General features: G+C 36.6%; 3 protein-coding genes across 4 annotated transcripts; 2 read left to right on the forward strand and 1 right to left on the reverse strand.

Moving 5' to 3' along the window:
- The first annotated feature begins 1,289 nt into the window (after positions 1 to 1,289).
- LOC113106190 (uncharacterized) lies at positions 1,290 to 5,303 on the forward strand. Its single transcript, XM_026267866.1, has 2 exons — positions 1,290 to 2,328; positions 3,007 to 5,303. The coding sequence occupies exons 1-2, from the start codon at positions 1,993 to 1,995 to the stop codon at positions 4,258 to 4,260; spliced, it is 1,590 nt and encodes a 529-aa protein (XP_026123651.1). The 5' UTR covers positions 1,290 to 1,992; the 3' UTR covers positions 4,261 to 5,303.
- LOC113106192 (thymidine kinase 2, mitochondrial-like) lies at positions 4,491 to 10,381 on the reverse strand. Of its 2 annotated transcripts, XR_003292458.1 has the most exons (11): positions 10,105 to 10,381; positions 9,965 to 10,002; positions 9,764 to 9,838; positions 9,603 to 9,656; positions 9,395 to 9,484; positions 6,956 to 7,029; positions 6,600 to 6,688; positions 6,392 to 6,471; positions 6,069 to 6,149; positions 5,734 to 5,949; positions 4,491 to 5,458 (listed from the first exon to the last, which is right to left on the reverse strand). XR_003292458.1 is itself a non-coding variant. In XM_026267867.1 (10 exons), exons 1-10 carry the CDS (start codon positions 10,256 to 10,258, stop codon positions 5,866 to 5,868), a joined length of 819 nt encoding a protein of 272 aa, XP_026123652.1. In that variant the 5' UTR covers positions 10,259 to 10,381; the 3' UTR covers positions 4,491 to 5,865. The 2 variants fall into 2 exon arrangements, 1 of the variants encoding a protein (XP_026123652.1); XM_026267867.1 differs by having other exon boundaries at positions 4,491 to 5,949.
- A 2,205-nt stretch (positions 10,382 to 12,586) lies between these two features.
- LOC113106196 (CKLF-like MARVEL transmembrane domain-containing protein 3) lies at positions 12,587 to 16,005 on the forward strand. The gene is made up of 5 exons (XM_026267874.1): positions 12,587 to 13,001; positions 13,663 to 13,818; positions 14,056 to 14,151; positions 14,305 to 14,419; positions 15,278 to 16,005. The coding sequence occupies exons 1-5, from the start codon at positions 12,885 to 12,887 to the stop codon at positions 15,310 to 15,312; spliced, it is 519 nt and encodes a 172-aa protein (XP_026123659.1). The 5' UTR covers positions 12,587 to 12,884; the 3' UTR covers positions 15,313 to 16,005.
- Positions 16,006 to 16,952: the final 947 nt, after the last annotated feature.

Genomic DNA, 16,952 nt, shown 5'->3' on the forward strand with positions numbered 1-16,952 from the left:
TGTATTATAGATCAGTGGTGTGAACGTGGATTAGTAATCTGGCCCCTTGGTATAAAGGCCCTCATCACTATCAAAGTTGCCCATCCCTGCTATAGAGCATGCAGCCTATGAGCACCATATTCAATCCCCAGGACACCCCTAGTCCAAACATTCACTGCTATACCCCGCATTATCTGACATGAATATTCCATTCATTCATAAAGAGACAGCAGCGATTCGGTATACTTTTATGATCTAGGCCTACTGACACACACACACACAGAGAGAGAGAGAGAGAGAGAGAGAGAGAGAGAGAGAGAGAGAGAGAGAGATGTGAATACTCAATTAAAAAAGAAATTCTATTGTTTCTAGATTCTAGGTTTATGCTTATTATTGTCATATCATACATTTTGCATTGTGCTCTTTCCATTGATTTCAAGTATTTTAGTTCATACAATAATACATTTATTTCAATCCCCTACTGAAAAAAAGAAGATAACACATTATCTGTAATGGTTTTACTGGTTATAATGAAATTGTTTTTGTTTTAATGGAAACTGTAATGGTGCCTGTTGGTCTCTGAAGTTAATTGCTAAATCGTAAATGTAATATGTCCCAAAACACACTACAGGAAACCATTATTTAATAGTTTTAATGGTTTAAAGTTTATGGTTTGTAGTGGCATTTGTAGTGGAAATCATTCACATTTCTGTGATGGTTTCTATTGTTTTTGTCAGCAGGGTCACCATAGATTTTGTGATGTTATCTGCCATAAATGCTGTAATATTGTGAAATAGTAGCGACTGTTTGTAGGTGGTGGGCCTATTTGGGAGAAAATCCAGGGCCGTTTTTCACTCCCAGTCCGTCCCTATTCTGAACATAATGTTACTGGCACTGGTTTATAAATGTCATGTATTCATGATGGCACAGCTTGATTTTCAGCGGCTATAGCTCCAGTCATAGTGTCACATGATCCTTCAGAAATTATTCTAATGCGGTTTTGGTGCTCAAGAAACATTTGTTATAACGCTCAGTGCTGAAAAGAGTTGTATGGTTTAATATTTTGACTTGTTTAGGATTCTTTGATGAATAGAAGTTATAGAAGGTTTAAAAGAACCGCTTGAAACAGCATCTCGCCTCATCTATTAGCCTACTGTAAGAGATCAGTCATGGAGACAGCACAATCTCTAGCTCATTGAATCCCATAACTCATTTCCTTTATTACACTCTGATCTTGTAAAAAAAAAAAAATAATAATAATAATAATAAAATAAAAATAAACAAATAAGGGTAGGGTGGTTATCAGATTGTAAGGTATTTTGATATTATTGAACCGAATATTTACTATTTCATATGCCACGTATTTACACAAGAATACTTAAAATATTCCACAACACACATTTTCTAGTTTAAAAGCTGGATTTCCCTTAGGGGTACGCAATTCAGAGATCAGGTATTTCCCTTTCTGACATCACTCCAAAACGTGTTTGACGTGCGTAAGCATCTTTTTTTGTGATTACGTCGCCCTCTTCTGGACACTTATGATCATTACATACTTATTTTCAGCGCTAGAGGTCAGTAATGTTTCCTTCTTTCAAAGGAAGAATAACAATGGTGAAATATAGGTAGCCTGCAACCGTTTCTCAGACAAATCATTGACAAATTAATCCCCATGGTATAATTTAGTGTACTTATACATGTATATATATATTTCAGGTGTCTCTTGAGGCTGAGATGAATGATAATGATAATAATATTACGTCGCTGATGCCTACAGGACCGTTTCGCTTGTTGGTTATGGACATCTATGGAAATGTAAGCCTTTTATTAACGTAAAACCAGTCGGTTATTAAACTACGATAAGAATACGTGTATATTCGATGTTCTTCCGTATTTGCGTCGTTTGCGATACCTGCACATTCATCATCATCATCATCGCTCCCCATTTGCATACGGTCTACTTTCGCTTCCTCATACGGGAGTTGATCAACTTGATCACTTTCTGTCACAACCATGACCAACAGCGTCGACGATCAAACGCCTGTTTCGCGAAAAGAGGTGTTAGTTAAGTATTTACAGTATTACGACAAAGTAAGTTGTGAAGGCAGTGTGAGCGTGTGCTCGGAGACGCATGTGACGGATGAAGCCAGGCGCGTGCTGCTGCTGGCGGAGGACGAGCCACGGAAGAGACTCGACGCGCAGCGCTTCTACGAGACTCTCTACAAGTGCGCGCAGTACAGAGACGGCCACAGACGGGTCCAAGACTTCAGAAGAGCTGCCGAGTTACTGGAGATGTTCTGTGTCAACCTCTTTTTGTTTCCATGGAAGAAAGAGATTAAAACCTTAAAGGTAAATAAAAGCCGCTGGTCTGTCCAGATGATGATAATTGATGAGAAGTTAAACCGGCCTCTTCTGGTCTCCTGCCCTGTTTTATTATGGTTTCAGAAGAGTTTGGGGAACTTTTCATTTGTTCAGATCAGATGTGAGATCAGCTAGATCATCAACAAGATACTGGAAGGCCAAATAAAACCAGCAAACTCATGTTTATTAATTAATTCATTATTATTATTATTATTATTATTATTATTATTATAAGCAGTGGTGATATCACTGATTTCCTTGAATTCTCATGTTCTGTTTGAGGTTTAAAAGACCCCAGGGACTTTGATGACCACATAATTTTAACACCTATAAAGTTAATACAAAACGATTTTGATGAGCTGATTATGCTAAAAAGTGTAAGCGGTTTTGCCTGATCTGTTTATTATAATTCTTTGAAGGATTTTGAGTAATTATCAATTTTTTAGACCAGATTTGACATCAGCTAGTTCAATATAACTTTGCTAAGATTCTTTAAGCTCAGCAGAGTCTGAAGGCAGTAATAACTGGTTGCAGTATAGTACCACATTAGGGCACAAGGTTTCTTTATTTCAAAAGTGAAAAAAGAAACCTGACATATTCTAAAATACTATACGGTTTAATATAATAAACAATTAATCAGGACTGTTTTTCCTCCTGTTCTCTCAGACATTTACAGGACACTTTGTCTATTACATCAAGCCAGTATTGCCTTTTGCCAGAAGTATTCTTCAGATGATTGGATACAGCATGGAAACAGACACGGAGTATAGACTGTCAGACAGTTTTGATCCTGACCAGGCCAAGAGCATGGGATTCGACCTTTTCCTTGCCAGGTTAGAGTGCGAGTATCTTCTGGAGCTCATGAACCAGAGATCACATGTGGAGTGTCTGGAGATCATCCGAATGAGAGCTTCTCCTCTGACATTCAGCGCTGGAGACGTCGTTTCAGAACCCATCAATGGCACCTGTAATCTAAACGAGGATGTCTTTAAGGATGATGGGCACGTTGAAGGTGGCTCTCTGGTAAATCCAGAGGAAGAGGAACAACAGGAGTCACTTAAAAGTCACGACCCTCTTGATCAGGAAGTCGACAAGTCTCAAGATGCTTCCATCTCTGACGTCGAAAGGCCGTCCAACTCATTTATGACTGATGACAAGTCTATCTTAGAGATGCGGGAGAACTACCCAGACCTTGCCATCCGACAAAAGCCCATTTTCCGAAAGTCTCAGAGACATGTGCAGCCTCTCAAGGCCCAGGAGTGGGCTGGATCCAGGGGCCACAATGCGGGCCTGTTCCACGAGGCCAGCGCTGACATGAGTGGCCCCCAGTCGATAGCCATACACACTGAGACCTTGCCAGGTCAAAGAAAACTACACATCGCAAATGCTCCTATAGAAGCCCAGCCCTCAGATGACAAACCATTGGTTCTTCAAGTCGGGAAGCTCCTGCAAGGACGCAGCCGTGAAGGCTCGACAGAAGACTGCCTGGCTGAGCTCACTGAGCAAATGGGGAAAATGCACATGAAGGGACTCAGTGCAGATGAACCTCTTAAATACCCCATAGAGGAGACCGCACAGGCCCAGTCATGCAGTGGACCCAGTGATGTCATCACAGCTCCACCCACAAAACCACCAGATGGCATGAGCCTGCCCATCCTGTGCAGCCCATCCCAGGAGCCTGTCTGCAACATCACAGGTTGTGGGAGCTGTGCTGGGTCTGATGGCGTTCATGCACAGGACAACCGTGTTAGAGAGCCTCCTCAGTCAGTCTACATCCACAGTCCACTGAGCGTGTGTACACCAGTGTTTGGACCACCGACTGACCACAGTCAGACTGCCGATGAGGGCTCAAATGGATGCAAGAGTCCCACACCTCCGCAACCGGAAGACGACCTAGTCCAAACATACGTGGTGATTTAGAGACACGAAGCATTCCTGTTTCTTCCTTATCCCTGGCAGAGATTTTAAAGTGTTCTGAAGTGTGGTAGTGCACCAAAAATGTCTTTGTGCCAGTCATTATGTGCAAAGCCTTTTCATTGATAGAGTTTCTTGTTAATGGATGAGCTTTGGTATGTAAAGAGTTTATGAAGGTGACAGGAGGAGAGTTTATGAATGTCTGTGCTCTTTGTCTTTTTATTATTATTGATTTGTTTTTTTTAAGTGAAGGAAGGTTTCTTGCTGCTATAATTTCCATGAATCTGCTTGGGTCAAAATGATTATTAGAGCTTGATTTTCTAGGTACTGTGCCTTATGAAATGTAGAGACAGATAAATGTGCACCCGTCTTAATGGACCATTTGTTCTGCTGGGGTGTCTAACCTAGGATTAATGGGGTTATATAAGTGCTACAAAATAGTGTTTGGGGCTTCATTTATAAAATGTGCATATGCACAGACTTGATCGAAGTGATTTGATCTTAGGGCCAAAATTCATTCCAACGTTAAGATTTATAAAAAATGGTCTTTGACGTGGAAAAGTGCTTTGTGCCATGCCAGGTTATAAGAAGGTGTACTGATTAATGCAGATCTAAAAATGATTGTGGTTGATCATTCTCAAGTAAAGAATATGGACGCTGATTGGTGCACTTTAATATGCAAATGACATTAAGGGTCGTTTACAAAACAGAGAACTAAATTCAAGATCTTTTATTATTTATAGGTTCACATCTGTGAGAGGAGTGCGCATGCTTTTTGTGTGTACAGTCAGTTCTGTGAATCACATGTACGCACATTTGAGAAACAATCTTAGATCAAATGTAGGTTTTTAGTTTTTACGGAACATTTTAGAAATGAGGCCCCTGGTGCATCTCGATTATACTGCCTGTTAATTTAAAGGAATACGGTGCAAACAATTTTTTAAAATCTTTTTTCAGTCTTTTCGTGCCATATTACTGATGTTACAGTGCAGCACGCCAGAGTTATGTGACTGTAAATTACAATGTAATAAAATCACTATTTTTAAATCATTTTTTTTCAGTTTATTTAAAACAATGCCTTATGCATTATAAATTACACCGGTCACGGTAACACCTTCAGTAACACAAACTGACCACAGTACCTGTATTTGATCGTGACACTGTCTCACAAGAATCGCAAGAAGACCCTAGAAGGATGACTTCACTGTAAAAAACAAGACAATCACATCCAGTATATTCGCACGGTCTGGAATTGACATTATGAATTTAAAATGTCTACAGACAAAAAAAAAAAAAAAAAAAGAAAGAAAAAATGGAAATGGAAAGTGCAGTAGTTTTAGCTGATATGGAATGATTCCATAAACAAAACTATAAATAAAAAGACTATTTCTCTTGTTAAGTGCTCAAACAAGTTTACAAAGACTGCAAATACAAATAAAAAAAATAATGATCATAAAAGTCAGCATTTAAATAAAATACCTATCATATGAACTAATATCCCAATCCTACTATGTAAATCAACTGTCCACTGCAGGAGGAATGTTTGTAAACCCAGTTTGGAATTGTCTTTTGAGTGCTGAGATCTGATCATCGTGGTCTCTGATCATTCACTTAACAATGTGCCATAAGTATCTTCTCTCTGTTCTCCTCATACTGATGCAGCATCTTCTTAAGATCATGATCTGCTGGGATTACCTGCCCACCAAGTGAAGGCACAAATTACTCCCAGATAGTGCTTGGGTGATTATAGAATATCACAATAGATATCATATGATGCAGGCTTTTAAAACTGATGACTATTGGCAGAAACTCACCAGAACTGGAGCAGGAACCTCAAACGACTTGTGATGAATGAGCCAGTCCTCGTAGAGCTTATGGATTGATTCTAGGTATTCCTAAAGGGTAAACATCACATAAAGTGTTACCCCTTTCAAAATATACAACAAAAATGAGTAATGATTGTAATCTAGCCTTCTGATAATATGAAAAGTGAAGTCATCTCTAAGCTGAAACGTAGGGTTGTGGCTGCCATTTTCTCGGCAGAGTTACAGTATCTATTTTGTGTTGTTTCAGATTTGTTGCATTTCAGTACAGTTTTCCATGCACAGCGGTTCACTAGAACTCAACAACAGCTCACCAGTGGAATAACCTTCTCTTCCTCTCTGCACCTCTGCTTTAGTCTCTCGTAACAGGTCTGTGGAGAAGTCTGCAGGTAAACTATAAAACCCAATGAGCAGATGCAGGAGATGGGTTAGTAACATTACACAAACAACACTTACTTGGCATTATTACTTTTTACAATCAACGTGCAATGTTGCAATGCAATATAGAAACATTTGCCATACCAATAAGATCCACAGGAATAGCAATATTCTTTATGATCCACTCAAACCATTCACTTAAAACAGCAAAGTCCACCTCGGGCATTTTTCCACTGTCGACCAAACAGAATTAGTAAACATTTAATAATCAGTAAACTTTGAGGTTACACTTTATTTAATGGTTTCTTTGATATAGTGCAATAAAACAATACTGAGCAATATTAATTAACCTGTAAGGTTATTTGCATGTAATTATGCATAATTTACTGTTATTGCTATAGTAAGTGCATTTAATGTTTAAGAAGGACACCGAAATAAAGGGTCCATTTATGTCCAATAGTAGGCAGGTAAAGCTCTTTCAGCTTTATAAGAAAATGTACCTTTTATAAAGATTTTCCACAAAAATGTACTTTGCACTGTAAATAGATCTTTCCATCATTCTGATTGGTGCTGACTGTGGCGACAGAAAGAAAAACAACATTTTATTGCAGTCATGATTCGCATTCCATTTCCTCTGTTCAGTGTTCACAGAAGACAGATCATTTCTGTACTGCAGAACATAAACAGATACATGTAAAAAACTCAATAAAACTGACTATAGGGACGTGAAAAAGGACTGAAAAAATTCAGGGTGGGAGGAATATTTTACAAAAATGTGTGTTCACTTGCAAAACCAGTTGAGTTTGGACAAACACTTCCTGTTTACAGCTTGTTAGTTTGTGGTTCATACAGCTCGTACGTTCACAATGGAGCGGCTCATAGAGTTTCATTTTAAACTTCATTTTAAATCAAGTTCAAATACATTCAGCTGCTTCTGGTTTAAGTCACGGTTTTGGGATATTCTCAAATGCTTAATGTGGCTTAATGCACTATATCAGTAACATTGGAGGCCCAATTCTATATTAGGCCTTATAAATGCTATTAATACTAATAACAACTGTAATATTAATAACCTTATTAAAAGCATTACTATCAGTAAAGCAGATCGCCATAATGCTATGTTTCTACCCCAAAGACAATGCTTGAAGCTAATGGATGAAGATGGTATAAAACCAAAATATGGTACACAGTTTATTAAATGAAATATGGCATATTATGCACAGGAAAGCAGATAAGCCCAGAATAGCTACAAACAAAATTGAAAGCGAAACAAAGTATGAGCTCATGTACCGCTCTCATTCAGCATAAATCCAAATGTTTCCATGTTCGCAATGTATTTGAAGCTAAACCATTTATTTATTAAATAAACTGGACTGTGTCCAAAAAAAAATAAAATAATAATAATCCAATGCTCACGCTGTGCGGCACAGACTATAATACAGAATATTTAAATTGACTGTAACATTTTATCTGTATTGGTGATTATATGACAAATTTTAATAATGAACAGGTCACGGTGTTTGCATTGAATATGTGCGCATGAGACACCGGAGCGATCAAATCGCTGAAACATAAAATAGCTACTCCGTCAATTACATTAGGGCAAAATTTATGTTAGCAGTTTGAAGATTCAATAATAAGAAAGATTATTGGATACATTTTATAAACCGAACACTGTTACGTTCTTACTGCATTTCATTCTGGAACCTATAATGCAATTTTCCCTGAATATCCAAAAGACTGCAAATGTGACAGATTTTATATAATTATGTATTATATAAAGGCAATATTAAGTGTACATTTTACATTTTAAATGTAGCCTACATTTTAAACACAATACTGTAAATAGTTTGTATTTTAAAACGAAATAATAGTTCCAAAGAAATCAGTATTGATTAACAACCCTTTCATAACTGCAAACATTTGCTTCTTTACTGACTGAATGAATGAATGAATGCTCTGTTCATTAGGCAGTGACTTGGTGCCACCTACTGGCGATTTTAGTTTTGAATCTACAAGTATCACCTTTGATTCTTGTATATTGCCTCAATGGAAAAGGTGTGACTGTGGTCTAACTGTAGAAATGTTAGTGTAAATGCCCCAGGGGTGCGCAACTGTAAAAGATTTGAGAACCACTGGCTTATCCCTTGTTATTTTTGACTGTATGTGTGGTTTATGAAGTAAACATTTGTTGAGTATTTTAACATAATTTTTGATTGTGTTGAATAAAAAATCAAAACTGTGGTGGGTCCGACATACCCACGAACACTGGCTCAGTAACAAAAATATGAACACCACACAAGGTTAATGGATCACTGCGTTGATTGCCTGTAGTATATTTTTTTATAAAATATAAAAAATGGGCTTTTTATATCACTGCCTTCTTATATTAAGCCACGTTAAGTGCTGTTTTCTATGGGAAAGAAAAATATTATCATGCAATTCAGTTCATATGGGCTCATCTGCTTGCATGTACACAAAATATTTGTAATAATATCTATAGCCTATCTGGGCTTACATGCTTTCATGTATAATTTAATAATAAACTGTATACTGAATTCGACCTTTTCTTACCACTGTCTGAGTCCATTAATTAAGTTAACGTCCCAAAACCGTACCTTGATAAGCATGCACTGACTATTTTGTCCAAGTTCAAATTAAACTCTATGAGGTGCTCCATTGTGAATGAATGGAGCTGTATGAGCCACTACAATCTGTAAAGTAAACAGGAAGTGTTTGTCCAAGCTCAACTGGTTTTGTGGGAAAACACAAATATCTTTGCGAGGGAACGCAAATATCTTTGAAAGGGAACTCAAAGGTTTTGCGAGAGAAGGCAAAAAACTGAAAAATATTTATTCCTCCCACTCCGAATCTTTCCACTCACTCTGATTTTTTCCACCACCATGTCCCTTTAGGGGCTCCGTAGGACTTATACATGCCATTGGCAAGACATGGCGATCCAGCATGGTCAGTTGGACATATGTCTGAAGAGTGAGTCCCCATCTGGATGGGTCCTGGTACATCAGTCCCTGTGGAAGAATAAAATACATTTATAATCAAATATTAAATAAAATGCACAATTCAGAAGGATCAAAAAGAAAAAAAAACATATATAATAACCATAATAATGAGCGACTTGGTCCCTACCAATGGATTGCATCCTTGTACATTTCTCCATTTAGACATAGGCTCTGTTAGCACCTACAACACAAGACAGCTGTCTATTAAACACATGAATATGAATTGTGGTAGTGAAATTTCAGGTACCGCGAGAAATATTATTATTTATTACACATTTACTGTATTACCTCAATGTCACTGGTTTTGCTGAAGTATTCCAGACATGTTGTCTTTCCACTTGCAATATTTCCCTCTATCCAAATCTTAACAAAATTGAATGCAAATTTCAAAACAACAAAGACAACCCATACACATATTTAACAATATTATGTTCACGGTCTTCTCAGCCATGTAATTCATCCAAAAACATGCTGTAGTGTTCAACTCACCGCTGATTTCTTCTCCCCGCCGTTTCTAACCAGTTTCCCTTGAGAAGAAGAAGACAGCATCATGAAACCTTTTTCAGATTCAGCAGCAGATCTCTAGGACAACAAGCTTAAACTTGAACGGAAGCTGGTGCATGTCTTACTGTGATTCACAGAAGTGCTGCTCCGCGAAAGTGCGATAAAACGCTTTCCCAACGAAGGCGCTCGTCGTCGGGCAAATACATGTGTTGACAAAGCTTTGTGTGAATACAGAGGTACGACAACACGACAAAACTCTTTTAAGAAGTTAATAACCATCTCGTGTGTTTCATCGACGTCTAGTCTCTACATATACAAATATACAAGCGTGATGAACTCATCACAATGCGCAAAACTTGCAGTATTACGTGCAACACCAATGACCAACAAAAACATGTCAAAATAAAAGCCACAATTTTTAACTCGTCATTCAAATATTCGTAAGATGTATAATGATGTGATTATTTCAAAATAAGACTTTATTATCATTATTATTATTATTATTATTATTATTATTATTATTATTATTTACATTTAGTCATTTTGCAGACGTGTTAATTATTATTCAGAAATGTGGGAAGTATTATTATTAAATATTGCAGCTTAAAGGCTTTTTATTTGTAGTATGTTTTTAAGGTAAATATTGCAATAACAAGGGGGAGGGAGTGGCTCCCTTGCAATTATTATATTAATAGTTGACCTTGTTTGTTTGTATTTTGTTCTTCATGGAAACATGATGATCTCAGATGATCTATAACAAAACTCATTTGAAAGGCCAAATTAATGAAATGGCGTGACAAAACCAAAAGGTGTTATTGCTTCATATTGTATGTTTGGCACAACAGAATAGATTACATCGACTATAAAATAATTTGTGATTAATGAAAGAGTTAAACACGACAATGACTTTTATTTTGATTGACATGACTATTTTCCAAGTAGATCTCTTTGACCATGAACAGCCTGATTCAGAATCATGCTATTCAGATACCAGCTACTGTAATATACATAGCTATGCTTAAGAGAGTATTTTATCGTTTATCACTTTATAATTTGCCGTCACTTTACAAAATTATAAGTGCAAGGCAGAAATATTATCCTCAGATTTGAGTTCTTAAAAAGTTAAATGGCTGAATGTAAAGGCTTCCATGAAAAGAGAATCAGACTGCACTGCCTAAAACTGTGTTGAGTTCAACTGCCAAAAAAAGTACATAAAGTCATTTCCTGAGACCAAAAAGAAACACTTACTCAGGAAGTAATGTGTTGAGATCCACAAGCTGTGTTATGATAACATCTGGTCATCTTAATAAAATTCTTACTAAAATCCCTTTAAAAAAACGATATGTCTTTCTTTATTTATTTTTTATTTCAGGTGTGTGTTTTTGTGGATTTTGTGTGTTATACAGTGGCATCTATATTTAGGCCGACCTACACTGCAGCGACATGCATGGAGTTTTTCATCACACTTGTTTTTTTATTTTCTTCTACTCTACCTACTGAAACTCTACAAGATGATAACTTTCTTCTTCTGGCCACTTATTGTAAGACCATTAATGTAATGTGCATGACTAAATTAATACACTATTTCTCACAGAACTATGTGTAACACCACCAATACCAGCAACTGCAGCTTTGCAAACAGAACTATTGGTAATGTCGTTTTGCTCTCACAGGATGTGTTCAGCTCGTTGTTTGCAGCTGCACTGATGTGTATTCTTAGCCTGGTGGCAGTTTCCACGTACACAGTGAAGGGCACACTGAGCGGAGGGGTGAGAAGGTATACGTCCTCCATTCCTGGAACTATGGCTCTCTTTATCTTTTTAAGCACTATGCAGTGCTTAAATCTTTCATACTTTTAAAAAACTATTACACCCTTGTGAATGCTCATTGTGAAAGACCCAAACATTATGATGACACAACGTTTCTCACTATGGAGTCTTTTGGTTGACAGATTGTGGTCTTTGTGGCTGCAGCCTTGTGGTCCTTAGGTGGCTATATCCTTTAAAAATCACATTCAACAAGCCAAGAACCACCACAGAGCTATGCAGGACCATTTCTCTCATTTAGCAAATTATTTTTTAATAATCAAAATGTGATTCAAAAAAATACATATTATATCGTATTTTTTTATTTTTGTTTGTTTGATCTTCAGAAATGCAGAGAGGCTATTGCTCATTTGGATAGGCTACATAAGTGTGCAAAAGGATGAAACCACAAATCATCATCCCTCAAAATTAATTCCTCCAGAATCTGGGGATCATTGTCTCAACATTAACACTGACTGATTTTGTTTTCTTATTTCAAAAAGTAAAATAGCACTTTGTCTCAAAGATTGTTGTTATCCAGAGTTATTATTCTAATTTGGGGTTGATTTGACACCAGAATTAACAATTCATTCCATGTTCAATATGCTATGTGATGCATTAAACATATTCCCAAATATTTACATTGAGTGCATGCAAGTTATTGCATTCATGACTTATCCCTGAACTCAAGTTTTTTTTATATTCTGAAAACTTTAGTATCTGTTATTATGAACAAAAAAAGTTAAGAAGTATCAACAACCTTAATTCTGTTATTTTGAACGATAAAGGGGTCTTCAAGACAGGGTGAACTGAAATCTGTCGAGTCGTGCAGATGGAAGTTATGTGCACGGGTATATTTGCTGTCACTGTGTCCCGTGAGAGATGTATCGCCAACATTCTCTGTTCACTTATTAACGGTCTCCAGATTTCGGGAATGCAGATGTTGCTCTTTTGTGTGCTTCGTTTCCGCACTGTCATTATTTCCGTTTCCACTCCGTGGAAAGTTATGCCGATTTGCGAATAGTAGCTGTTTCACAGCGGAGAGTAGGAGCATCGCAGTGAACTTCATTCGGGAACGGAAGAGTTTCTTCGGCGGGATCATGGGGGACATCGAGGCTCCGGAGAATAACCAATCACGACAGACCATAATCCATTCTCTTCTCCCGAGTAAAGAATTCATCACCTCCCGAAAAGGACTGCTGCTGCTCGGTGAAGTGGTATGCTTTTCGGCTTTACCATGTTGAATCCATTCATAATAGTTTTTAAGTCATTGTTTTGAGGTCTGTTATGTCCGCTAAAAGTTATTGTTAGAAGTTTTTTTTCTGGATGCAGATACTTTATACAGAAATGCAACCTAAATGGCATGGCATTATTATTGTTATTGTTATTATTATTTTAGTTTATTTTTCTTATCAATTTGTTTTGCACTGGTTATTTTTATATGACATTTTTTTATGTCCTGCAAAGTTTCTTCTGTTAAATAAATGGGAAAATAAGATATTTTCTGCAGCAATATAAGTAAAAAACTTTTCTTATTCATCTGAAGGGGGCGTTTTTTATCAAGGCTAGTGACTTTCTTGCACCTCTCATATTTTCCACACACGCACACACACACACACACACGTATGTTGTTTTTTTATGGTTTAGCGACTCTCCATAGGCTATATATATATATATATATATATATATATATATATATATATATTCTTCTCTGTCAATACAAGAAGTCAAAGCATCAAACTTAAAGTTGGCATGAAATGCAAATATATCTTTGAATGATCTTGTGCACTCACCTTGTCACTCATTTTCAGCAATGAACAAAATAATGAAGAACAATAATTAATGAAAAATGTGTCCTTATGTATCCTGTCCCCTCAGGTGATGTCGTTTATCAGTTTTGTGTGCTTTGCTGCTTCGACAGCAGCTGCCTTCGTCACAGCTCCCCTGATAGAGTGCTTGGCCGCCCTCTTCTTGCTGTTTGCTTATTCTAAAAAGTTCAATGAGAGATTTAAGGGCTTTCACTGGCCCCTCATGGTAAGTTTTCAGACCTACATTTACATTTACATTTAATCATTTAGCAGACGTTTTTATCCAAAGCAACTTACTAATGAGAACAATAGAAGCAGTCAGGTCAACAAGAGAACAACAACAGAATACAAGTGCCATGACAAGTCTCAGTTAGTCTAGTACTGTGCTGGAACTTCAGCATTTGTCCATGAATACCAGTTCTGTCTTTATTTCCTCAAATCACCATGCTGTTGTTTCATCAAGGACTTCCTGCGCTGTGTCAGTGCTTCCATCATCTTTTTCATCATCTCTATAATATCTGTGTCAAAATATGTGGATGGAGCCTCAAAGGCCGCTGGGGTAGGCTCACATCACTTCAGTCAAATTCTCTTTTATTGGCGCTGTCAGTGACAGCACTGTTTATTTTAGTTTTTCAGTTATACAACATGTGACTTCTGTGCTGTTTGCACTGGTTTCATGTGTCTCTGTTTTTCTTTCTCTTTCACGTCTTAGGTCTTTGGCTTCATTACTACAGTATTCTTTGCCCTGGACTTTTATTTCATTTTTAATGAACTGGCCAACTTCCTCAAGGGAGGTGATTCCAGTGAAGAGCCACCAAACACACAAGGTATCTACACTGGGTTCTTATTCACTACCATTCAAACGTTTGGGGTTAGTAAGAATGAATTATCTTTTCTTTTTTCTTTTTTTAAGAAATTAATACTTTGATTCAGCAAGAATTAAATAAATTGACAGTAAATGAACAAAAAATATTTATATTTCAAATAAATGCTGTTATTTTGAACTTTCTATTCATCAAAGAATCCTGAAAAAGGTTATATTGCAGTTTCCACACAAATATTAAGCATCACATCTGTTTTCAGAATTAGTAATAAAACAAAAAGCTTTTTCAGTGTCAAATCAGCATATTAGAATGATTTCTAAAGGATCGTGTGACACTGAAGACTGAAGGAAAGACTGCTGCTAATTCAGCTTTGAACACAGGAGTACATACAACTCTAAAACAGTTATTTTATATTGTTATATTTTACAATTCCAAACTTCTAAACAGTTATGCAACTACTGAGATGTGAAAATACTCTTTCACACTCTCTCTCTCTCTCTCTCCCTTTCCTGGAGTTTCATTTACATGATACATGCATGTACAAGCTTTCCACATCCACAAAGACTAGACAGGAAGTGAAAGGTGACGTGGTTTTTAGGAAGTGTGGTTTCATAACTTCATAAATAGTTATCCATAGTGTAGCTTTTATTCTAGTTACTGTGAGTGACTGGGCAGAACTCCTGGAGTATCACCAAAGTCCATTTTATAGTCTTTGGTATCATTTAAATGTATGATTTAGCTCTCACTATAAGAACTGTCATGCATAGTCATGTGCATTAAACTTCCCCATCTCACTTTTCTCTTTCCTGTCGTTATTCAGAGGCTCTTTCTTCCAGAATAACACATGTTTCTTCCTCACAGATGATGACTATGACTCTGACTTTGACTCTGACTAAAGCTGTGATGTGTGACCACTACAGTGCCTGATGGCCAAAACAGACTTTGGTATAACCTTATATTGTTTGTTTGAAATTTTGGGTATGCTTTTTGTCAGTGGAATTAAGCAGTCTATTTCAAATGTAACATCACAGAATAGAAGCTATAGAGTTTTCAATAATCTTTGTATTTACACGCGTCCATGCAATCTCCAAAATTTCCCCTAAGCTGTGAATTATTCCAGTGACAGCCTCACATCAGTCAAGCTTCATGTTTATACTGCTTCTTTCAGCTTAGGTCTACTTTTAATATGATTGTGTGTGTGGTCACTTTCAGGTCAGATTCTACAGTATGTACGAGTTTTTTATTTATTTATGTTTCTGTACTTTGGGACCTGTGTGTGTATGTTTACTAATTAGAACTATTCTGAGATAATATTTCCTGATAATTAGTTATTTTAAATTCTCCTTTAAAAATGATGCATTATTGGTGATGAAGCCCTGTATTGGGAATAATAATATGTCTTAATGTTTAATGTTTTGTAGCAATAAAATAAGTTTACATCATGTATGAAATTAGCAGGTGGTTGGCTGGCCACAGTCACCTGTCTTATTTCCACAGGTCTACACATTGGTCCAAGTCTTTTAATGCTGAAGTAAAACCAATGTCTTGCCAAAGTACTGCAAAAAAAAAAAAAAAAAAAAAAAAAAAAACGGATTTTGTCTTATTTTGCTCACCTAGAGATGTACTGTTCTTGCAATGCTACTGAACCTGTATTATAAAGGTGAGCTTCAGCGGTTTACTCTAGGATTCTCAGGCATGTTGCATGTACAGTAACCACGTGTAAACCATCTTCTAGTGGTTCTATGAAGATGCGTTAAGGACTCTTTAGGAAAAATGCACTGTCAGATTGCCACATCAATAAATCATTTTGGTGCAATTTTGTTAATATTGTTTATTTTTTAGCAAATGAAGTAAATTTGCCAGCAAATGCTAAATGTCAGGAGCCAAATGTGTTAGAGCTTGTTAGTGATATGTGGTGTAAGATTGAATGTACAGTGTTTTACGATCACTGGGACACATTTCTCCACACTTGATCAAGGTCACTTTTCAAAACTCGTCACAGTTCTCCTTGCCAACTTTCATTGACACAGCAGTTCATTTCACATCCAAAATGTGCTGCAATGAACAAAACATGAAATAGATGTTTTTAATTTGAGTTTCATTACACATTTTTCTTTTGTAACATTTCTTTAAAAATATATTTGCAATATATTATAGTTACATTGTCTAATTAGTTGCAACCATTTGAATAGATACAATTGAAATTGAAAGACCTGTGCATGTGTTCAGCTACAACTGATTGTGTTGACAGCATTTCATTATTATTAATATTTTTTTAGATTTGGAATATAAATGTAGAACATTTCTGTATTACGGTATAAATGTAGAAAATGTCTGTCTTATTCAGTAATTATGATTTTAAACTTAAAGGTAACACAAAAGAGAGATGTAAACATGCAATAGGTATATAGACAAATGAGTACATCAAATATTGGTGGCTGTTGTTTCTGAGTGAGAGGAATTCATGTAAATGGAAATATGTAGTTACTGAATTTATTTTGTGCCAAAGCAGTGGAAAATGATCCACAGTTTATCC

This window comes from Carassius auratus, chromosome 7 (assembly GCF_003368295.1).
Source record: "Carassius auratus strain Wakin chromosome 7, ASM336829v1, whole genome shotgun sequence".
Classification (NCBI taxonomy): domain Eukaryota; kingdom Metazoa; phylum Chordata; class Actinopteri; order Cypriniformes; family Cyprinidae; genus Carassius; species Carassius auratus.